At 36.6% G+C, this 26008-nt stretch overlaps 2 protein-coding genes across 3 annotated transcripts; both read left to right on the forward strand.

Moving 5' to 3' along the window:
* Positions 1-1426: 1426 nt before the first annotated feature.
* On the forward strand, positions 1427-24260 carry LOC138307317 (aldehyde dehydrogenase 1A1-like). Of its 2 annotated transcripts, none has more exons than XM_069247993.1 (14): positions 1427-1576; positions 6668-6772; positions 7054-7194; positions 8187-8313; positions 16740-16801; positions 18276-18404; positions 19218-19331; positions 20327-20429; positions 21280-21464; positions 21754-21918; positions 22039-22196; positions 22818-22892; positions 23500-23539; positions 24043-24260. In XM_069247993.1, exons 1-14 carry the CDS (start codon positions 1526-1528, stop codon positions 24073-24075), a joined length of 1488 nt encoding a protein of 495 aa, XP_069104094.1. In that variant the 5' UTR covers positions 1427-1525; the 3' UTR covers positions 24076-24260. The 2 variants fall into 2 exon arrangements, with proteins under 2 accessions (XP_069104094.1, XP_069104095.1); XM_069247994.1 differs by lacking the exon at positions 1427-1576 and adding an exon at positions 1860-1994.
* LOC138307259 (uncharacterized) lies at positions 12097-15892 on the forward strand. Its single transcript, XM_069247901.1, has 2 exons — positions 12097-12325; positions 13769-15892. The coding sequence occupies exons 1-2, from the start codon at positions 12320-12322 to the stop codon at positions 14723-14725; spliced, it is 963 nt and encodes a 320-aa protein (XP_069104002.1). The 5' UTR covers positions 12097-12319; the 3' UTR covers positions 14726-15892.
* Positions 24261-26008: the final 1748 nt, after the last annotated feature.

Here is a 26008-nt window from a genome sequence, read left to right on the forward strand (position 1 = left end):
AAATTCAACAATTATGTCTTCAGTAAAATAAATTCACATATTTACATTTAACGTTGAAGTCTTTCAGTTTATTACAGTACATTATGTACAACATGAAGATACAGCAAAGAGATTATAAGGTCATATATGTATGTTTTTAAGAAACAGATACACAAAATTGATATTGAATTACAGAAAAGTACATAATAACATGACATATACAATTTGTATGGAAATTGCGTATCTAAATTTCTTTGCAATTTCATGATTTCTCGTCAAATAAATAAATAAGTAATAAATAAAAGATTGATTTCAAGAGTCTGGATAGTTTATATTCCGTTATTCCAATATTTTAAAAGCGTTCTGCAAACAAGATTTTTCAACTCAATTCAAATAAAATGTTGACTTTTAACACATTTTCATAACCGAAAAGATAAAAGGATTTTGTCTAAGTTATAAAAAAAACTTTGAAGCCATCTCCTTACACATAGACAACAGATGCCAGTTTAGTCGGGACACTTACAAAAATACACAAACATACACAAAACATACATGTATCATAATTATGTGTCAATATTTCGTGAAAACATTTTGAAATTGCCCGCTAGATCTAATAAATATAAAAATAAAACGCAGAAAACTTGAATGAAGTTGTAACCTATATTTTCCCCTATTTCATAGTGCTAAAAATATATATATCGAAACACATTGATCAGCAAAATTTATTTTTAAAATGTGGACATTTTATCTTCGTCATTTACTAATAATAACAGAAAATCTAGACGGATTTTCCGTGAATAATTTACGACGAATACTTCATTTTGATTAGCGCACACAGAAATGTATAAATATTTATGGCAAGGTCTATTTTTACACATTACATTATTTTGCGTTTTGTATATTCGGACTTTAGCCAAGGACTCGACTTAAAAGTTATACATATTTGTCAGTATTTTTTATCTTATCTCAAGCTGTCTGTCACTGTGTTCATATGGCCACTCCGAGGTCTAAACCCGAGATAAAATTTACACAGGTGAGTACACACCTACACGTGTAAAGGGAGACAACTTGTACATGTATTAGGAAGAGATTATGACAAAAATAACATTCGATCCCTACTTGGAACAAATGGTATTATAAGTCTCACTTAGATATTGAGGCAAAATATTGACCATATTCACATATTGCATTAAAGACATTTATATTTCAGCGGCATGTTTAAAACGAAAGTAGGTTGGTTCTAGCTTACCATTAATTAATTTAACCGATTTAATCTTATTTAGGACACTCCTATCAACATTGCTAGTTGCTACATGTACCTTAGATTTTCTAGCATTAATTGAAAAGAGAAATCAATGTTATTCTACAATTCTGTGATTAATAAGCATCGATTAATGTTTGAATTGATAAACTACCAAGGAACTAGCAGGTCAATCGCACCAACCTCATAAATGAAAGCTACATACCGGTGGCCTTCACCGTTTGGCACTGTTGCATTTCATTGACTATTTTTAGAGCATATAGATACAGACACAGCTGAAGCACGATGACTGATGAATCTGCTAGCAAACGCAGTCCAGAAATTAAATTCACACAGGTAACTGATTTTATTTGACATGTACATGTAGACATATTGGTGGCTCTAAGTTTATGATGTTACTATCAGTTTCAATGTACGTACTGCTCTTCAGTGAGGTATTATGGGTACACTGTGTACATAAACGTTACACATGGCTATCATCTGAAACCGGCCGGATGACTACCGGCCGATCGCGAGCTAGCAAATTAAAATGCAAATTTATTCACCGTGTAGTCATATATATTTGTATACATGTAGACTTAATGTACTTTTAGATCTACTTGATACAGTACATAAGATATTTAGATCTCTGACTACATGTATGAAAATGTATGCATGTGTTTGCAGTAATAATTAACTTGTCGTCTGTTACCGGCGTAATGTATAAAGGAGTGTAGTGGAGTTTACACACTGCATGTATTTACAGTCTAAAAAGGTAATTATACACAGGTAATTTTTCAGAAGTGGTCACTACATGTATAAACAGGTGACTGGGTGCGATATACAGGTGACAGTGGTAACTATAGACAGGTGACTGATATGGTGGTGGTCACTATAGACAGGTGGAATTAATTTAGAAGTGGCCACTTTAGACAGGAGACAGTGATTTTGAGGTGGTTACTATAGACAGGTGACAGTGATATAGCAGTGGTCACTATAGACAGGTGACAGTGATATAGCAGTGGTCACTATAGACAGGTGACAGTGATATAGCAGTGGTCACTATAGACAAGTGGCAGTGACATAGCAGTGGTCACTATAGATAGGTGACAGTGACATAGCAGTGGTCACTATAGACAGGTGACAGTGATATAGAGGTAGTCACATTGACTGAGTGAGGTAGTCACTATAGACAGGTGACAGTGATTAGAGGTAGTCACTTAACAGGTGAGCATAGCAGTGGTCACTATAGACAGGTGGCAGTGACATAGCAGTGGTCACTATAGACAGGTGACAGTGATATAGCATTGGTCACTATAGACAGATGACAGATATACAGTGGTGGTCACTGTAGACAAGTGGCAGTGACATAGCAGTGGTCACTATAGACAGATGACAGTGACATAGCAGTGGTCACTATAGACAGATGACAGTGACATAGCAGTGGTCACTATAGACAGGTGACAGTGATATAGCAGTGGTCACTATAGACAGGTGACAGTGATATAGCAGTGGTCACTATAGACAGATGACAGTGATATAGTGGTGGTCACTATAGACAAGTGACAGTGATATAGCAGTGGTCACTATAGACAGGTGACAGTGATATAGCAGTGGTCACTATAGACAGGTGACAGTGATATAGAGGTAGTCACTATAGACAGGTGACAGTGATATAGCAGTGGTCACTATAGACAGGTGACAGTGATATAGAGGTAGTCACTATAGACAGGTGACAGTGATATAGCAGTGGTCACTATAGACAGGTGACAGTGATATAGCAGTGGTCACTATAGACAGGTGACAGTGATATAGCAGTGGTCACTATAGACAGGTGACAGTGATATAGCAGTGGTCACTATAGACAGGTGACAGTGATATAGCAGTAGTCACTATAGACAGGTGACAGTGATATAGCAGTGGTCACTATAGACAGGTGACAGTGATATAGAGGTAGTCACTATAGACAGGTGACAGTGATATAGAGGTAGTCACTATAGACAGGTGACAGTGATGTAGAGGTAGTCACTATAGACAGGTGACAGTGATATAGAGGTAGTCACTATAGACAGGTGACTGTGACATAGCAGTGGTCACTATAGACAGGTGACAGTGATATAGAGGTAGTCACTATAGACAGGTGACTGTGGCATAGCAGTGGTCACTATAGACAGGTGACAGTGATATAGCAGTGGTCACTATAGACAGGTGACAGTGATATAGAGGTAGTCACTATAGACAGGTGACAGTGATATAGCAGTGGTCACTAAAGACAGGTGACAGTGATATAGAGGTATTCACTATAGACAGGTGACTGTGACATAGCAGTGGTCACTATAGACAGGTGACAGTGATATAGAGGTAGTCACTATAGACAGGTGACTGTGGTGACATAACAGTGGTCACTATAGACAGGTGACTGTGACATAGCAGTGGTCACTATAGACAGTTGACTGTGACATAGCAGTGGTCACTATAGACAGTTGACTGTGACATAGCAGTGGTCACTATAGACAGGTGACTGTGACATAGCAGTGGTCACTATAGACAGGTGACAGTGATATAGCAGTCACTATAGACAGGTGATGTCCAGGTCATATAGACTGAGTGATAAGCAGTGTCACTATAGACAGGTGACAGTGATATAGCAGTGGTCACTATAGACAGGTGACAGTGATATAGCAGTGGTCACTATAGACAGTAGACTGTGATATAGCAGTGGTCACTATAAACATGTGGCAGTGATATAGAGGTAGTCACTATAGACAGGTGACTGTTACATAGCAGTGGTCACTATAAACAGGTGATAGTGGCATGGCAGTGGTCACTATAGACAGGTGACTGTGACATAGCAGTGGTCACTATAGACAGTGAGTGATAGAGATGGTCACTATAGACAGGTGACTGTGACATAGCAGTGGTCACTATAGACAGGTGACTGTGACATAGCAGTGGTCACTATAGACAGGTGCTGTGAATAGCAGTGGTCACTATAGACAGGTGACTGTGACATAGCAGTGGTCACTATAAACAGGTGATAGTGACATGCAGTGGTCACTATAGACAGGTGACTGTGACATAGCAGTGGTCACTATAAACAGGTGACAGTGATATAGAGGTGGTCACTATAGACAGGTGACTGTGACATAGCAGTGGTCACTATAGACAGGTGAGTGGCATAGCAGTGGTCACTATAGAGTGACTGAATAGAGTGGTCACTAAGCAGTGACTGTGAATAGCAGTGGTCACTAAAGACAGGTGGCAGTGATATAGCATTGGTCACTATAAACAGGTGACATTGATAAAGTGATGGTCACTATAGACAGGTTACATTGATAAAGTGATGGTCACTATAGACAGGTTACATTGATAAAGTGATGGTCACTATAGACAGGTTACATTGATAAAGTGATGGTCACTATAGACAGGTTACATTGATAAAGTGATGGTCACTATAGACAGGTTACATTGATAAAGTGATGGTCACTATAGACAGGTTACATTGATAAAGTGATGGTCACTATACACAGGTGACAGTGATACATTGATGGTCACTATAAACAGGTGACATTGATAAAGTGATGGTCACTATAGACAGGTTACATTGATAAAGTGATGGTCACTATAGACAGGTTACATTGATAAAGTGATGGTCACTATAACAGGTACAGTGATACATTGATGGTCACTATACACAGGTTGATACATGATGTTAGTACACAGTGACAGTGATACATTGATGGTCACTATACACAGGTGACAGTGATACATTGATGGTCACTATACACAGGTGACAGTGATACATTGATGGTCACTATACACAGGTGACAGTGATACATTGATGGTCACTATACACAGGTGACAGTGATACATTGATGGTCACTATACACAGGTGACAGTGATACATTGATGTTAGCTTTACACAGGTGACAGTGATACATTGATGGTCACTATACACAGGTGACAGTGATACATTGATGGTCACTATACACAGGTGACAGTGATACATTGATGGTCACTATACACAGGTGACAGTGATACATTGATGGTCACTATACACAGGTGACAGTGATAAATGATTTGTCAGTGGTCACTATACACAGGTGACAGTGATACAGTGTTTGTGGTCACTATACACAGGTGACAGTGATACATTGATGGTCACTATACACAGGTGACAGTGATACATTGATGGTCACTATACACAGGTGACAGTGATACATTGATGGTCACTATACACAGGTGACAGTGATACATTGATGGTCACTATACACAGGTGACAGTGATACATTGATGGTCACTATACACAGGTGACAGTGATACATTGATGGTCACTATACACAGGTGACAGTGATACATTGATGGTCACTATACACAGGTGACAGTGATAAAGTTGTCATCACTATAGACAGGTGACAGAGATACAGTGATTTTGAGGTGGTCACTATAGACAGGTGACAGAGATACAGTGATTTTGAGGTGGTCACTATAGACAGGTGACAGAGATACAGTGATTTTGAGGTGGTCACTATAGACAGGTGACAGAGATACAGTGATTTTGAGGTGGTCACTATAGACAGGTGACAGAGATACAGTGATTTTGAGGTGGTCACTATAGACAGGTGACAGAGATACAGTGATTTTGAGGTGGTCACTATAGACAGGTGACAGAGATACAGTGATTTTGAGGTGGTCACTATAGACAGGTGACAGAGATACAGTGATTTTGAGGTGGTCACTATAGACAGGTGACAGAGACACAGTGATTTTGAGGTGGTCACTATAGACAGGTGACAGAGACACAGTGATTTGAGGTGGTCACTTGACAGGTGGTCATTTATAGTCATATGACAGGACATGAGGTGACAGACAGTGACACAGTGATTTTGAGGTGGTCACTATAGACAGGTGACAGAGATACAGTGATTTTGAGGTGGTCACTATAGACAGGTGACAGAGACACAGTGATTTTGAGGTGGTCACTATAGACAGGTGACAGAGATACAGTGATTTTGAGGTGGTCACTATAGACAGGTGACAGAGACACAGTGATTTTGAGGTGGTCACTATAGACAGGTGACAGAGACACAGTGATTTTGAGGTGGTCACTATAGACAGGTGACAGAGACACAGTGATTTTGATGGTCACTAACATAGACAGTGATAGTGGTCACTATAGACAGGTGACAGAGAACAGTGATTTTGAGGTGGTCACTATAGACAGGTGACAGAGACACAGTGATTTTGAGGTGGTCACTATAGACAGGTGACAGAGACACAGTGATTTTGAGGTGGTCACTATAGACAGGTGACAGAGACACAGTGATTTTGAGGTGGTCACTATAGACAGGTGACAGAGACACAGTGATTTTGAGGTGGTCACTATAGACAGGTGACTATAATAGATGTGATACATACTTAAACAAATTGCCTCTTTTTGTATTACAGATATTCATCAATAATGAATTCTGTAATTCTGTGAGTGGAAAGGTTTTCCCAACTATCAACCCATGTACAGCAGAAAAGATTTGTGATGTGCAAGAGGCTGATAAGGTATGTGTTCATTATTGGAAGAAAAATACAAAATTTTCTTTTCCGTAACATTTGAAATTACTTGGATTACCTCCCTTTCCACAACAAGTTGTGGTATTCTTTCAAATTTGTTACTTGAATCAAAACGTGCAAGTTACGCTTTTTTGAACTGTTATATAATGTCAAGATCACACTATGCAAAGCAGCAATATTGTTATTCATATATTGAATATTCAGTGTAAAAAAACCCTTATGATTCATAAATATTACATATATAGTGTATCTATTTTTTTCAAATATAGGCTGATGTTGATCTTGCAGTCAAAGCTGCAAGGGCAGCAGTCAAACGTGGCTCCCCCTGGAGGCGAATGGATGCATCAAAGAGGGGGAAACTGCTGTCTAAGTTTGCAGACCTCTTGGAACGAGACAAGGAATATCTAGCTGTAAGAATTATTCAAAGATTTTCAATGATTTATTCTTGAGTAATTATTGAATAAGTATTCCCTAGTATTTATGAGTTTTGAATTCAGTTAGGGGCGATGGTGACAGAGTTGTTACAATATCTCGACATATTACCACAAACCCTCCATGTGTGGGTCACAAGTTCAACTTTCATGTAGGGTCGTTGCCAGGTATTCCGGCTTTCCTTGCACGTCTTTAAATGTGCCTGGCTGTTAATACGATGTTTAACAAAATAATGAAATAATTCAATGGAAACCTTTTGCTCAATTCCATTTGATAATAGTTTGTGGTAACATTACATGGGTGACAGATAAATTAAAGATGCTCCACCGCTGACATAGGTATTTTTTCTCTATCAAATACCAGAACAGGTGATTTAGTATTTGTCTTTGGTTAAAAAAGTTACTTGATTTACACCATTACCACCATTGAAAAGTTTGAGCTATTCATTTCACTTCAAGATGAAAATACCAAAAATAATTTTTTTGCATCCCGAAAAAATTCAGTGGCACTATAGTACTGATTGTGCATGCACCAAGAGCAAAATAAGTCATTTCATATTATGTTTTGTGTTAATTAGACGTACATGTACACGATTAAACACCAATTATAGTTCAAATGATGAGTACCGTTTGTGGTCCGTCGGCGGTGGAGCATCTTTAATAATTTGTTTATTGTAACATACATGGGGTATAATATAAAGCTTTATTTTCATGTTCTCTAATTAGAGTAAAGAGTCTGTGCTTTGGTATCTTTGTATATTAGATAGTTACTTCCCTTGCAGGAAGGTATCAATTCTGACGTCATTATTTTCTGAGAGAAACTCATCCTTGTTTTCCCTGAAAAGTATGACGTTACATTCGAAAACACATGATGTCACAATCAATACCTACCTACAAGGGCAGATAACTCTATAATGTGCAAATGCCTGGAATAAGTAGTATAATGCTGTTTCACTGTGATTTTTTTACAGAGTCTGGAGACCCTAGACAATGGCAAACCCTACACAGACTCACTAGATGACGTAGCGGCCAGTGCTGATGTCATGCGTTATTATGCAGGCTGGGCAGACAAAAACAGTGGCAAGACTATCCCTTCTGGTAAGTACATGTGTCTCTTTTTAGGTCATCTAATCTGAAGGGTCAGGATGATCTATATTCATCGTGCTTCATCATGGTGCATCATTTTAAGTGCATGTTTGTCTCATTTTAGATTATTTGATTTGAATGGTCAAGATAACCTATATTCATCATACTTACATGTACGTCATGGTGCATTGTTGCAGATAACATCAACCTCTGTAAAATATTCATTCAAACAACTTATTATCTACAACTGATAGGCCTAGAGACTTTGGGCCTGTTAATAAATCAATACACGTTTGAACAACCAGGTCCTAATATTCAACCTTTAGCTTGCTTGTATATGGAGTACCAAGTTTAATCCTATGAATGACATTGACCATCATTCAAGATTCAAGATGTCAATAATTAAAAAAAATCTTTGAATACTTCTTGTGAATAAATAATATGCCTAGAGAGGTAATATTGAGCCTATAGCAAGCTGGAAGATAGCTGCAATATTGCAGCTCAAAAGACTTTTTGACAGAAAATGGTGTCTTCTTTAGAGCTACAATCGGTGCCTATTACTGCTAATGGAGCAAAGAAATGATTATGCAAACCATTTTAAAACGTTTGTTTGCATTTTTATCGTACTCTTTTGATATCGCTTACCTACTAGCACAAATTTTGAATTTGTGAATTGTGAGCGGTACGGTAGATATTAAGAACGGTAGTTATGTTTGTTTTGGACAAAAATAATATGTAAATGCATGTATACGCATAAAATAATTGGAAACCTACAAAAAAGTATAGAACACTATGCCAGAGTGATTTTCGGAGGCAGTGCTTCACTACGACACATAGGGACCAATCCGTACCTGCCTGAAAGGTATAGTAAGCCGGGTACCTATATTCGTTCTAGCTGGAAGAAAGCTATTTAGCTTATTCAAATGAATGACATTGACACTCGTTTATGGTCACAGAGGTTAATTAGACTGAAATCTTTAAACAACATCTTGTGAATAACTAAGATGCCCTGAAAGATATTGGGCCTGTGATGTACCGCGATGAAGGACTATCAAATGTGTTCAAATGGATGACCTTAACCTTCATTTAAGGATGTATTGTCTCATTTCGACATGGATAAAAATTTTATGAGATTTTCAAATACAATTAGCAATTTGTTAGAAAATTACATTTCTATTCATAGTAATTTTTTCATACAGGGATTTTAAGAAATAGCCCATTTGGCGGCCATTTTGAAATTGTGTCTTTTTTTCACTTTGAATACAGCCACAGTTTTACCATTTTTTACTTAAATTGTTTTTACTTGAATCATCACTGTGCCAGCATTTTTAGCTGTTTCAAGCTATTGTTTTGCTGTAAATCTTTACTAGATTTGTGGTCATTAAAATATTGAGTATTAATGTGTGAAATGATACATTTTTGTCACTTAATTTTTACATTAAATGGTAATTTGAGCACTTTAATTTTTTTATTTTTAGAATATAGAAAAATATGATACTCCACTCTAACTGTAACAAGGACAGTATGATACTCCACTCAGACTGTAACAAGGAGAGTATGATACTCCACTCAAACTGAAACAAGAGTAAAACAAGGAGAGTATGATACTCCACTCAGACTATAACGAGGAGAGAATGATACTCCACTCAGACTGTAACGAGGAGATTATGATACTCCACTCAGACTGTAACAAGGAGAGTATGATACTCCACTCAGACTATAACGAGGAGAGAATGATACTCCACTCAGACTGTAACGAGGAGATTATGATACTCCACTCAAACTGAAACAAGGAGAGTATGATACTCCACTCAGACTATAACGAGGAGAGAATGATACTCCACTCAGACTGTAACGAGGAGATTATGATACTCCACTCAGACTATAACGAGGAGAGTATGATACTCCACTCAGACTGTAACGAGGAGAGTATGATACTCCACTCAGACTGTAACAAGGAGAGTATGATACTCCACTCAGACTGTAACAAGGAGAGTATGATACTCCACTCAGACTATAACGAGGAGAGTATGATACTCCACTCAGACTGTAACAAGGAGACTATAACGAGGAGATATGATACTCCACTCAGACTGTAACGAGGAGAGTATGATACTCCACTCAGACTGTAACGAGGAGAGTATGATACTCCACTCAGACTGTAACGAGGAGAGTATGATACTCCACTCAGACTGTAACGAGGAGAGTATGATACTCCACTCAGACTGTAACGAGGAGAGTATGATACTCCACTCAGACTGTAACAAGGAGAGTATGATACTCCACTCAAGGAGAGTATGATACTCCACTCAGACTGTAACGAGGAGAGTATGATACTCCACTCAGACTGTAACGAGGAGAGTATGATACTCCACTCAGACTGTAACGAGGAGAGTATGATACTCCACTCAGACTGTAACGAGGAGAGTATGATACTCCACTCAGACTGTAACAAGGAGAGTATGATACTCCACTCAGACTGTAACGGGAGATGATCACAGACTGAGTATGATACTCCACTCAGACTGTAACAAGGAGAGTATGATACTCCACTCAGACTGTAACAAGGAGAGTATGATACTCCACTCAGACTGTAACGAGGGAGTATGATACTCCACTCAGACTGTAACGAGGAGAGTATGATACTCCACTCAGACTGTAACGAGGAGAGTATGATACTCCACTCAGACTGTAACAAGGAGAGTATGATACTCCACTATAATACTCCACTCAGACTATAACGAGGAGAGTATGATACTCCACTCAGACTGTAACGAGGAGAGTATGATACTCCACTCAGACTGTAACAAGGAGAGTATGATACTCCACTCAGACTGTAACGAGGAGAGTATGATACTCCACTAAGACTGTAACGAGGGGAGTATGATACTCCACTCAGACTGTCACAAGGAGAGTATAATACTTCACACAGACTGTAACTAGGAGAGAATGATACTCCACTCAGACTGTCACAAGGAGAGTATGATACTCCACTCAGACTGTAACTGATATACTCCCTCAGGACTGAGAGGAGAGTATGATACTCCACTCAGACTGTAACGAGGAGATAATGATACTCCACTCAGACTGTAACGAGGAGAGAATGGTACTCCACTCAGACTGTAACAAGGAGAGTATAATACTCAACTCAGACTGTAACAAGGAGAGTATGATACTCCACTCAGACTGTAACAAGGAGAGTATGCAAGGTAACGAGATATGATACTCCACTCAGACTGTAACGAGGAGAGTATGATACACCACTCAGACTGTAACAAGGAGAGTATGATACTCCACTCAGACTGTAACAAAGAGAGTATGATACTCCACTCAGACTGTAACGAGGAGAGTATGATACTCCACTCAGACTGTAACAAGGAGAGTATGATACTCCACTCAGACTGTAACAAGGAGAGTATGATACTCCACTCAGACTGTAACGAGGAGAGAATGATACTCCACTCAGACTGTAACGAGGAGATTATGATACTCCACTCAGACTGTAACGAGGAGAGAATGATACTCCACTCAGACTGTAACAAGGAGAGTATGATACTCCACTCAGACTGTAACAAGGAGAGTATGATACTCCACTCAGACTGTAACAAGGAGAGTATGATACTCCACTCAGACTGTAACAAGGAGAGTATGATACTCCACTCAGACTGTAACAAGGAGAGTATGATACTCTATTCAGACTGTAACAAGGAGATTATGATACTCTATTCAGACTGTAACAAGGAGATTATGATACTCCGTTCAGACTGTAACAAGGAGAGTAATAATCAGCTCAGATTATAACGTCTGCAACGAGTTTGATAATTCGGTTTCTCGCTACCTTATAAATTATGAGGAGTTCAAGATTTACGGTAAGCTTTGAAACGTGCTTAAAATAAGCAGACGACAAGATTTAACATCTTTGCATTAGAGAGTCACCATACCTAGCTTAGATCTAATCACCAATTACCTTGACCTTCAGCAGTGTACCCCGTGTTTTATCAACTAACAAGCAGCAACCATGGAGGTAAGACGATATTTTCATCTAAAATGGAAGTTTATTTAGAGTCAAATACACATGTGTAGTCGTATTCCTCTAGGGTACGAGTGTAAATATACATGTATTTCAGAATGATCATGTTTTCAATGTGTGTCTATATGTCTTGATGTAGATGTGTGTTAGTCTTTATATTTACACCTTTATTTTCGGTTGTTGATATTGATATTACATCCTGTCTTGTTATAATACCGTTGTACGTGAGTTCCCACATATAATACATTTAAAATCATGACACGTCACGCACACATGTGCCTAAAATTTTAGCAATACACTTAGGAGATAACAGCTTACATACAATGGTTGTGTTGTGTCGTCTGAACACAAACAAACTCTATGGAAGAGTGAACAGGCCACATCACAATAACACCTAAGTGTATGAGACGCTATTCATGACACCCTGCTATATTGCTGTATTGCTGACTTTGCCCTTTTAACATACTGTTTATAACATACTTATTTTAGCACCGGCATTTTTTTGCGCAAATGCGAAAAACTTTAAATTATAATTTAGATAAAACTAAGGCTATTGTAAATATATTTACTGTATTTAATTAAAAACAACAAAAGGATCAGGTTATTATAACAATTTTTCCTTCCCGTTTAAAATAGCTGTTTCAGAGATGTTATATGATTTTCAATATTGATAAATCAAAATTGTATTTACCATTTGAAAGATAAGATATTTCCTACCTATGTATTAATGTCACGGAAAGTCGTTGTCATTGCATATAGATATTTAAATTTATTTTCCACGCTTAAACACTACTAGATCTTACCTACATACAATGTCCAATAAAGAAAGATACAATCATAATTTTACTACTTAAAAATGTATCTTAAAAAATGTATCTTAAAATGTATGGATAATGGTCTTCGTGTAAAATATCTTATTTAGATAATTTCTACGCAACAGAAATACGTTTACACCAGCATTTTTGTGTAAGGTTGTAATGGTAGAAATGTAAATGTTACATCTGTCCAACATGTAGATATCTGGACCATGCAACTGCATATTATAAAGTCAATGCAACTCGAATACAACGTAAGATTAAAGCATACATACATTGTACTACATAACTTGACATATTCGTGTGTATTTACTTTTGATGTTAAGAGGGTTAAAAGTGTTTTATCTGTAGAGATATTCGTGGTTCACTAGTTATACAGTGATTCTAAAAAAGTAATAATATATGAAATAGCTTTTGTTGTTTTTCCCATATTCTTCGTTTTACTGAACCCACAAAATTAACTAAAATTTCTCCACGACAGAAATTAAAAATTTTACAGTACATACAATATATAGATACCGATTTGAGATTCCTGTCAAAACGCACATATATTTTCTCACATGACAAGTCTTTGAACATTACAATGTCCTCAGAACTTATATTATTATTTTCATTTTGACAGTGCGAATGGGTCACGTTGGAAACGAAAGGAGAGCCACCCTTGGGCAGAAGCAGTCATTCGACTGTAGTCGTTGGGAGAAAAGCCTTTGTATTTGGCGGAGAAAATATTCCAAGAGTACCAATCAGCAACATCGTCCACTGCCTTGACCTTGACACGCGCACGTGGTCGGAACTAGAAACTTCCGGTGATGTCCCTGTACCCCATAATGCTCACACCGCCGTTGCTGTCGGTCACGTGATGTACGTGTTTGGAGGGCGAACGGGAATCAACATGGGGGAGGGAAGCTTCAACGATCTGTATGCTTTCGACACTAGAAATAACATGTGGACTCTCCTGAAGCCGAAAGGTGTTGCGCCATCTGCTAGAAGCTTCCATGCCATGACCGCAGTCGGGAATCGTCTTTTTGTGTTCGGTGGATGTAGCGAGGAGGGTCGTTTGAATGATCTGCACGCGTATGATATTGATACGAACACGTGGGAACAGCAACCAACCAATGAGGAGATAAAAGGACGAGGTGGGGCGGGGCTTATTGCGGTGGAAAAGGACTTGTATGTCGTTGCAGGATTTGCTGGTCAAGAGACTAGTGATGTATATAAATATAGCACAGAAGACAAAGTTTGGTCAAATCTCAAGCTGGATAAGGAACTTCCTCCTAGATCCGTGTTTGGTATCACATCAAGATCTACATTTATCATCGTATGGTTTGGAGAGGTAGATCCCTCCGACCAGGGACACATGGGAGCTGGAGGCTTTTCCAAGGATGGGTATGTGATGGATACGTGTAGCAAAGCCGGTTGGAAATTAATCACGTGTTCGGGAAACACACCGGAAGAAAGAGGATGGATGCAGGTGACACCGTGTTATTTAAATGACATGGACGGGGTATTCTTATTCGGGGGAAATAATATCGACAACAAAAGATTAAATGACTCTCATTTCCTGTCAATCAAACTATGAAATTTGCATTCTTGTCAGGCCAATGTCTGCTGAAAATATTGACATGTAAGAGCAGAGAATATAATCAAAACAATCTAGAAACAATGCCACATATATTGTTAACCACTTTAATTAGGTCTTATATTTGAAATTAAATTTTCGTTGGTGGTAGACTGATTGTAGTTAGGTTCACGTAAATTTTGTCGAAAAACCCACAAACTGTTTCTTACGAAAATACATCACATATTTGCACCATATTAAAAGACAGTATAAATATCAATTTGTTTGTGAAAATATGTTTCAAGTAATAATGCGTAACCGTTTGCCATCAATTTGTAAGGATTGAAGATTAGCCGGCAAATGACCAATCAATCTTTGACCTCATTTAATATTTGATTAGCAAATCTTGTGGACACTTGTTGAAAAGAAGGCTGATAAACTATTCACTAGATATACTGATGTTTTAAATTGATTGTAAAATTTGGCACTGCGATTGGAATTATTATTTTGATATTCTGTAATTGCATATTATAGAGTTACTTTTATCTACCCTTGCGGGTAGGTATAGATTGTGACATCATGTGATGTGTTTGAGAGCATAACGTCATATTTTTTGGAGAAAAGGACGTGAATTGCGCCTATAAAATAATGTGATGTCAAAATGGATACCTAGCCGCAAGGGAGCTAACTCTGTAAAATGCAAAGACGGGATATCAGGCTCTGATAATTATTTTGCTGCCTTTTACTAGAAAAATATCGATGTCTTCACAAAGGAGAAGATTCATTCAATTTAGCCGCCATTAAAAAATATAATCATACCTTGATTACGTTATTCTAACACAAATACTGTTTCATATTGTGCATGTCCAGATTTAATAAATTTTGAAGTAATTAATTATAATTACAGCTATTTTCTTATACCTGTTTCAACTTTCAATGCTAAAGAGGCCTTCTATAAACAGGCTCATTCAATTATTTGATTGTGTAATTTATATTGTTGATTTGAGAAATGAAGGTGCGTAATTAGGGACAATGTTCAAGATAGGATAGACCATTCACATAAATTTAGCACCATCAAACAAAGTGATGATTATACCTGAATAACTTTATATAAGAATATATATATGTATCATTATTATTTATGCAAGGTTGTTGGAGTTATTAAACACATATAGTCTCGAAACACAATTGTAAAATGTTTTCTTTTTATTGGTGACCTCGCCCGAAGAGCTGACGGGCTTATGACATTGAACGGCAGTTATGATCTATGAACATCATTTTGCAACTTCTGCTTTGTTGTACTTTCTACTATTCATTGCGATAAAACTGAGTTTTACTTTTGGTCTGAATTTAAGGGATCCACTTTTACATTAACGTTATGCCCAAGAGTGGGTCAAAAAAGAAGAAATCAACCACTTCTTTCAAACGAATCTTCAGCAGCAAAACGACAGGTTACTATTGGTCTGCGCTATGCTAGGTTTCAATGGGAACCACATATTAAATATAGTGTATAATCTAATAATTCTGCTGAAGGAATGTAAAAGGTTTTATTCATGTTTAGTATGCGACCACACATTTTGCGAAACTGCGTCTGTGACTTATGGGCTGGAACATAGAGGCAAAAAATTGCCTAAATGCTACCATAGCAGTACTGTACTATTATAATCCTTATTGTCTTAAGCATACTTAGGCGAATGACATACGTTTTTGTGTAAAATATGGTACTGGACCCCAATGGACTGAGAGGGGATATTTAGTGATGTTTTTGTCTTAATAAGCACAATGTTATATCTTTAAAATTATTTTTCGTCTTTGACAAACGAGAAACCAGTTTTAGTTTCCACTCCTTTCGCTACAGATTATGTGTAGATCATGCATCGCCTTCTGCATCCCACCAACTTTGCTCATCCATAATTCTAAATAGATTTCAATAATAGCACATAAAAAAAATATATGGTCGAGTTGATGAATTGCAATAAAGCCTTTAATTTACTCTAGGTAAGTTTTACACTCTTTCAAATTCCATCTTTTTCAGATGGCGATTTGTTTACGTTTACTAGACATGAACCAATTGGAGTTTGTGGGCAGATCATTCCGGTATGTCATCAGTGTGCTGTTTTCTGAGTATATACTAATCGTATTTATTTCAACGCAGTAAAAGTTTAAAGCAAAGGCTAAAAAGTATGTAAGATTACAAGTATGAATTTTTGAGGGAAATTCGGTAGTTCAATGTTAAAGATACCTTTTACAAAAAGTAAGTGCCGTACATGAATTAGGATTCTAAGAACAACGCGAAAAACACTAAACTAAAAGTGCCGCTACACAATAACAGTATATTTAGATTGGCGACAATAAGTACATTTAAACTTCTTTTTTTTCCACTTTTATCAACGATTTACTATAGTCACATAATAGCGTCGATATTGGTTTATATTTATATTGAAGTGTTGTTTCATGCAATGACAATAATTAAAGAAGAAATTGTGGGTACACTACGAGCGTGAATTAAGACATGACTTTGTTTTGGGTGCACTTCGAGTTGGAATTTAGACATGACTATGTTTTGGGTATACTTCGAGTGTGAATTTAGACATGACTATGTTTGGGTACACTTAGACATGACTATGTTTTGGGTACACTTCGAGTGTGAATTTAGACATGACTATGTATTGGGTACACTTAGACATGACTATGTTTTGGGTACACGTCGAGTGTGGATTTAGACATGACTATGATTTGGGTATACCTCGAAAGTGAATTTAAACATGACTATGTATTGGGTACACTTAGACATGACGATGCTTTGGGTACACGTCGAGTGTGGATTTAGACATGACTATGTTTTGGGTATACTTTGAGTGTGAATTTAAACATGACTTTGTTTTGGGTACACTTAGACATGACTATGTTTTGGGTACACGTCGGGTGTGGATTTAGACATGACTATGATTTGGGTATACATCGAAAGTGAATTTAAACATGACTATGTTTTGGGTACACATCGAGTGTGAATTTAGACATGACTTTGTTTTGGGTTCACGTCGAGTGGATTTAGACATGACTATGTTTTGGGTATACTTCGAGTGTGAATTTAGACATGACTATGTTTGGGTACACTTAGACATGACTATGTTTTGGGTACACGTCGAGTGTGGATTTAGACATGACTATGATTTGGGTATACCTCGAAAGTGAATTTAAACATGACTATGTATTGGGTACACATCGAGTGTGAATTTAGACATGACTTTGATTTGGGTATACGTCGAAAGTGAATTTAGACATGACTATGTTTTGGGTACACGTCGAGTGTGGATTTAGACATGACTATGATTTGGGTATACCTCGAAAGTGAATTTAAACATGACTATGTATTGGGTACACTTAGACATGACTATGTTTTGGGTACACGTCGAGTGTGGATTTAGACATGACTATGATTTGGGTATACTTCGAGTGTTAATTTAGACATGACTATGTTTTGGGTACACTTAGACATGACGATGCTTTGGGTACACTTAGACATGACTGTTTTGGGTACACTTAGACATGACTATGTTTTGGGTTCCAGTGGAACTACCCTCTAATGATGCTGGTATGGAAACTAGGCCCAGCTTTGGCCTGTGGTAACACTGTTGTGGTGAAACCTGCCGAGCAGACCCCACTTACTGCTCTCTACTGTGGTTCTCTACTCAAGGAGGTAATAAACAACTCCAAATTAATGTACTCGTATTGAAGAACATGAATTTATACCTAGGTACTTTTTTCGTGGTTGGAGCTATCAAATTATTTCGTGAATAGAAATATCCATAGACGATTGTTTAACATGAATTAGTCATAAGTACTTTTTTTTCCTGGTTGGAGCTATCATTTCGCGGATAGAAATATTCGTGGTTACCAGATGGAACAACATCATTTGTTGCTATAGCAACTTCGACATCGGCTTTTTACACAACGAAACATTCTTGTTATACAGTAATTATAACTTTTTAATAAAAAGATACATAATGACTGCACTTTACTGTGATTCTCTATTCAGTAAGGTACACAAACATACCAAGGTAAACATGTCATAATATTTATTATATATCATGGTGCTAATTGTTAAATAACCACGGTGTTCTAAGCTAAGTACTGTACTGTAACTTCGTTTATCGAAATTTACAGATATATTTACTAGTGAAACCGAAAGAAATCTTCACCATTTTTGATATACTCCGTTTATAACTTTTAAGTTCCATCGTAAAGGTCCTTGCTACTCGGTGTTCTATTACGGAAAACTTTTCCGTCTTGAGAATAGACATTTAAAATCATGTTTTGTTTTAGAAAAAGTGACAGTCATATGTTGGAAAACTTTGTAAATTTAATTTGATAAAAAAAAATTCCGAGAAAATAAATTTCCATTTTTTTCAAATACTGAATAAAAATACGACTTTGATATTTTTGTCAATCATACAGTCAAATAACATGGAGTTACTGTAATGATTTTTGTTTGATTTGCCCATGTTTCTAGGCAGGGTTCCCACCTGGTGTAGTTAACATTATGCCCGGCTATGGTCCGACAGCTGGTGCGGCGATATCCGAACACATGGACGTAGATAAGATAGCATTTACAGGCTCTACCGAGGTAAAGCGTACTATTATGAAAATTCTGGTCAATCAGAGTTACTTCCCCTCGTTTGTTTTGCTCACAGTTTTACCCCGATTAAAACGATGGAAGGTAGCTCTGAGAGATAAGAATGAAATTGGGTCAAAATATATGGAGATTTAACATTAATTTTATTTCGTTTATAATTTATATTTTACGTTGATACATGGCAATAATTATTTTTTCTTTGTTTTCATACCAAATCTGGCTTTCTGATTGGCCAATATTTTTTTTGCATACCACTATGAAAAATAATCCGAGAATGGCGCGAAACCCCGACGTTATCGTGACGTCACAATAGAGACATTGACGTTGCGTATTGATTCGGAAAAAAGAATCCCTTGAAAAACCACTATAATGTTACATTTAAACATACTTCATTTTATCAAATAGAGTATAAAATTAATTATAAGTATTGATGTCACTATTTTTTAATTTTATCGGGTTATGAAAATAAAATTGTTTGCAAATAAATATTTTTTCATACCCCGATGAAATTAAAAAAAATAGTGACATCAATGCTTAAATAAAGTAATTATTACAAAAGAAGCGTATAAAGAGGACCTCCTTGCAAAGCGCCATATACAACAATACTTGTCACTGAGTAAAATATAATATACATCAATATAAAATTATTTTTATACCGGATATGTCATATTTGCATACATTAAGTCAGAACAGTGACAGCTTAAACCTGACAATTAAATATATTTCAAGTGTGTTCATTTGATTTCGTATATTTTAACGTATTAAACGTTCCATATTCATATTGTTCTTTTACAGTCCTAATATGAGAAGGTGTTGACCCTACCTTTATATATTAAATAAAAACAACACTCGATCTAACCAGTACGATACATCTCTATTGATCCATTTACCTTGAAATACATTTAGGCTCTTCTAAATCAGAGAATGGACAAGTTCATTATGAAATGTCGGGGTAAATTTGTTAATATTTTTATATCCCTGGTCAGGTAGGGAAGCTGGTCATGCAGGCAGCTGGACGCAGCAATCTAAAGAGAGTCAGCCTAGAACTCGGTGGGAAAAGTCCACTAATCATCTTTTCTGATTGTGACAGTAAGCACATGTTTTAATCCAAACCAGCCATATTGTCTGGACATGCCCAAAAAGAATGTTATAAAAGACGTTTTTTACATACTTCATATCACTTTTAATTTGTTGGTGTTGGTTCAATATTTCAAGATTTCCTGAAGGGGGACATTCTGCTGAATTTCGAGGTTCATCTTATTCTATATTTCATGAATTTATGTGATACTATTTAACTTATGTAATTCAGTGGGTTTCTTAATATTTCGGTGTTGACTTTAAATTTGCGGATTTCGATACAAACGCAAAATAAACCACCCGGAAAATCTTTACATTAATGCATATTGTAAAATAGTATAATACTGTTGCTCATCATTTATGAATACTAGTAGTATTCAATTTAGCAAACTACTTTTGATTGAAAAAAAATATGAGAATGCTTACACATGTTTTATTTTGCTGGTACATGTACATCCCAGTGATCGATCGTCTTGCAGCTACATGTATTAGAATTTATCTGAAAATTATCCATACTTCCTTAAAATTTCTAAATTCGAAAAAGACTTTTGAAATATAACATAGGTAATTGGACTTTAAAGACGGTATTTGTTTAAGCCGTATAGGTAAAATCAATTCTCTTGGTTCAATCAATTATCATAAAACACTAATTTACTTATAACTTTTTGTCTATGAATACAGTTAACCCTTGACATTTCGAACACTTGCGTCCCCAACTCAAACCGTCAATGGTAGATAAACCCCGTTCCTGATATTTCTATACGGATTGTGAGTTTTTCGGAGTACCAGTGTCCGGATTATTGGGGGTCCACTGACATGTTCAAAACTTGGACATTCAGAAGATGTCATTTTGTTTTTTCAGTCGACGCAGCAGCGTACTGGGCCCATGCTGGTATAATGAATAACCACGGACAGAACTGCTGTGCAGGCTCACGTACATTTGTCCAGGAGAGCATATACGATGAGTTTGTGGCAAAATCAAAACAGATGGCAGAGTTCAGGATGGTCGGTGATCCATATGAAGAGGCTACGCAACAAGGACCACAGGTATGATTTAGGATTCTCTCACCATTCACTGAATTGTCACCGGTTTAAGCCGTGAGCGAATTCTCTTTCAACACGTCGGTATGACTGTGGTAAAACAATTTCATGACGTCATGTCTGCGTATATTGTTGATCAATATTGATATGCGTCAGAATTCTGTTCATGTTTCGGTGAAATGGCTCATATTTTTCCGTCGTGCCCGGGAGGCGGGGGAAATAGAGGAAACTAGAAAACCAACATTTTCTTTGTCAATATGCAAAGTTGTAGAGGGTATTTATTATATTCATTTAGGTGGATGAAGCGCAGTTCAAAAAGATCTTATCCTACGTAGAGGCAGGCAAGGCAGAAGGTGCTAAGCTCGAGTTCGGTGGTGAACGGGTCGGTAACAAAGGATATTTTGTCAAGCCAACAGTATTCTCCAATGTTACAAATGAAATGAAGATTGCTAGAGAAGAAGTGAGTCAATGCAGGAATTATTTTAGCTGGAAAAAAGAATGAGACAAGCCATTAAAATATAAAAACCATGAGTTTGAGTCTTGAAATGTCCATTATTTTTCTGTGATGTACGTGTTGTAGATTTTTGGTCCAGTTCAGACTCTCATTAAGTTTAAGGACCTCGACGAAGCAATAGAGAAAGCTAATGCAACACCCTATGGTTTAGCTGCTGGGGTCATTACAAAAGACATCAACAAGGCAATGATGTTTGCGCAGAATGTAGACGCTGGCAGCGTTTGGTAAGTTGTATTATAACCGTTCAACACATTCATCCCTCTGATTTTATAATGGACTGTTCCAGTTTCAGAATAGGAAGAGTTCAAGTATATATAAGGGTAGAATGAAGCGGAAGTGTTGTATAACATAATCTACATACAGTAGGATGTGAAACAAATAAAACCAAACCAATCGTTTCTTTTCCTACTTCGTCTATGATGATGCCTATTTCTGTATTTAAAGTCGAGTGTTTGCAACTCTTTGTAATGTTGATGGTAGTCACTGCTATCGCTTATTGCCAGAAATTTCCGTAGGAGGGTTTGCACTTTTGCAATATATTGTGTTCTTTGTCCCACAGAAGTCTCATCTAGTTTTAAATATTCATCCGGAAGAGTTAACGTTTTAAAGGGATTGGAATAAAATATGATACATGTATTTGTGTTTTGCCGGGTGTCTTAAAATTCTCCCGCTCTTTGAGAGAAGTGAACGATAAAACACAACCATGCCATGCATAGGCGATTATCCGATACAGGGGAAAGCTGAGGTCATTCTGAAATGAAGTTAGATGTTAATATAACATCATATTAAACTTAGCATAAGCCTGTAGGAAAAGCCTGTAGATCTTGATGTCTTTGTAATTTCAGGATAAATTGTTATGACATGATAACACCACAGACTCCATTTGGTGGCTTCAAGCAGTCCGGACATGGGAGAGAACTGTAAGTTGATAAACACAAACTGTTCATAATACATTTATAAACTTTTCATTAATGAAATGAACGTAATTGTTGATGCCAATGTTGCTCCGCAATAAAGCACGTTAACAAGCTTGAGGAGAATTTAAATCGAACAGCACGGGAGACGTCCTCTCTTCATTTTGTTTTCAGCTGATGTACTCAATATGAATTTATAATGAATAATGATATCATTATTAAATGATCATTTTATGAAACATTATAAATGCGCCAAACTTTGGCATATACCAGATACACCCAGCACTATATCAAAAAAGCTAGTGGACCCAAATATTACATATTCTACCTGCACAAAATAGCTAAAGTCTATTTGCGCTCTTGGAATACTAAACGGTTTGCCCACAATATGTAATTAACCGGTGTACAGGACAAATACTATCTTACTCGTTTTTTGAATGAATGCAAATATTATTTTATTCAAAATAATAAATTATTTTAAGTCAAGGTATTATGATCTTTTTCTTGGTTAAGATTGTACATAATTGAACTCTTTCTTTGGATATTTTAAATGTCATTTTGATTCAAATACCATGTTAATTTTTTGTCAAAATTTAGTTCTGAATCATTACAGTGGTGAATACGCTCTGAAGGAATACACCGAAGTAAAAACTGTAAGTATGATATTTAATTTTTTACAAACGTTATCAAAGTCATATCGGTACAAATGTACCGATTCGAACGGGAAGGTGTTTAAGTAACTTGGACAATAATCAAACCATGTCCAGATATAGAGGGAAGTCTATTGGAACTGTGTGAGGTGTGATAGGTTTGACACAATTGTTACCTCCCAAGAAACAGTAAAAAAAAGAATATGTCATTATACTTTGAAGGGTTATGTGCAGTTGTAGGAGATAGAAATGCTGCATAGAATAATATCCATGGGTTCGGAATGTTTTATATTAATCAAATTTGCACTGTGTAACAGTTTGTATTGACTGGGAAACACTTTTGACTGTTTCACATCTACATAAACTATCACTGAAATGGAGTATAAGCATAGCAGACTTCGACTTATATAAGACAAATTGATAGTTGAAAAAGTTTCTACGTGATTTCGAATTATTTTGAAATCTGTAGTATTTCAAATATATATGTTAATTTTATCTGGTTGCAGGTCACTATGATGGTTCCAGAGAAGAACTCCTAAAAAGTTTGTGAATACGATTACCCCCATTAATCAGAGACGTATGGTTATCCAAGTCTTGGGCAAAATAGGCCATTGGCGAAACCACTTCAAACGAGTAGTGTTAAAAGCCAAGAGGTTATTCTATCCAAGTTTGAAAAAAATCAAATAGTCTGCTGAATGACTGATAGAAATGGTGAATATACATGGTTAGGTATCTTACAATACAAGGATTATTTTGGTGCGAGACTTAGGAAAGCCGAGATGACGAGGCTTTGCCGAGTCATCTCGGCTTTCCGTGTCGAGCACCAAAATAAAACTTGTATTGTAAGATACTAACCGTGTATTCTGTTTATCCTGCAACCATTATGGCTTTCAAAACGAAAGCAAATTGACAGTTCCTTACTTTGTTTCGCTCGAAGCGAGACGCTTCTTTGATGCGGAGGTAAAGATTCATTCACTTAAACCGAATGAGAGTGTACTCCTTTTTACTGCCGTGGGAAATAAATAAGCGCATGCACAAACAGTAACCGTAATTCTATTCAGGGTGATATATCACTGAAAGGAAATGAAAATACTCAAATAAAAACCAATACCCATTAAAGAATTACTTAACAATACATACCTTTGTCATGAGCCAAGAAAAAGACGACACCGCCATACGAGATTTTCGATATCGTAAAAATGACGTCATTTCGATGAATGTGACGTCACGTTTTAGCGGGACTGAATGACGTTTCATTCACCGGAAGGTTCAAGTTCTGGGTCAAGTTAGAAAAAGTTCCGTTAGATATGGAACAAGTTCACGTGATCGTATTGACGGATAAAGCATATCGTATTGACGGATAAAGCACAAGTTTATCCGGCAGTAGTTATCGGTCAGTATGTGGGACAGTTGCAGGATAAATGGTGAATATTAATGCCACAATGGAAAAAACGTTCAAATGAATGATATTTTGCTCTTAAATTTCATATTTTATGGAACTCTTTTAGAGGTTGCAAAATATCTGGAATAATTTATATTCATTTACTCAGGATAATAAAGCACTCCGAGTGATATAACCTATATATCTTACGACTGATCTTAAAATCACACTGTTTTTGAAAAGCAAGTTGTTTTTATTTAGTTTTTTTTCTTTACAATAGATTATAAAACTAGTGTCAAATAAAGAATAGGATTTGGAAGCAGGTTAAATTTATGAAACATAATATTGCCTACATTCAAATATGAAATGTTATAATTTGTATAACTATTTAAAATAGTATCATATTATAATAATATTATATGTATTACACACAATATAAAATGTTACTTTTAATAAAGTAATTAATGTAATTGAAGGTTTTGTTATTATTTCATTGATTTTCAAACAATTACGCTTCAATTCGGTTTGATTGGTTTAACATCCTATTAACAGCCAGGATCATATCAGGACGTGCCGGATGGCGGAAGTAGTGGAAATTAATTTGAATCACATGGGATTCGAACGTTGGACTAAGGTATGGAGGACTTGTGGTAATATGTCCCAAACCATCCACCTGCGCCTCACGATTTTGAATCCTATGTCATTCGAGTTAATTTAAATATATTGTTCTTTGCCATGGTAACATAGTTGTAACAATTAGGTTTTAATTGGTAGCATTATCCAACCATAATGTACAACGAACCTGTTACTAGGGCTGAGGAATGTTAACATGAATGACGATCACGTTTGTTCACAAGAATTAACTGGATATTTAAAGTGGCTTTGGGTACATTCCAGTTCAAACTCGTAAATAAAAGAAGATGTCTCTACATGATCGTTGGGCCTCTTGAATTAAGAATTAGGTATGGAGTACAACATACAACGAACCATATATCTGGACAATAGTTACCTGATTGTGTTGATTTTAATAACAAAGTTGATGATAATAACTTTACGACTTTTAACATTATATATTAATCAACCTCTCAAAA

The sequence above is a fragment of the Argopecten irradians genome, chromosome 14 (genome assembly GCF_041381155.1).
Source record: "Argopecten irradians isolate NY chromosome 14, Ai_NY, whole genome shotgun sequence".
In the NCBI taxonomy this organism is placed as follows: domain Eukaryota; kingdom Metazoa; phylum Mollusca; class Bivalvia; order Pectinida; family Pectinidae; genus Argopecten; species Argopecten irradians.

Excerpts from the sequence above, each read along its gene's own strand:
- LOC138307317 (XM_069247993.1), top strand. The coding sequence starts at position 1,526 with ATGACTGATGAATCTGCTAGCAAACGCAGTCCAGAAATTAAATTCACA. Across the intron at positions 6,773-7,053 it reads ATGTGCAAGAGGCTGATAAG|GCTGATGTTGATCTTGCAGT; the intron begins GTATGTGTTCAT and ends TTTCAAATATAG. Across the intron at positions 23,540-24,042 it reads AATACACCGAAGTAAAAACT|GTCACTATGATGGTTCCAGA; the intron begins GTAAGTATGATA and ends ATCTGGTTGCAG.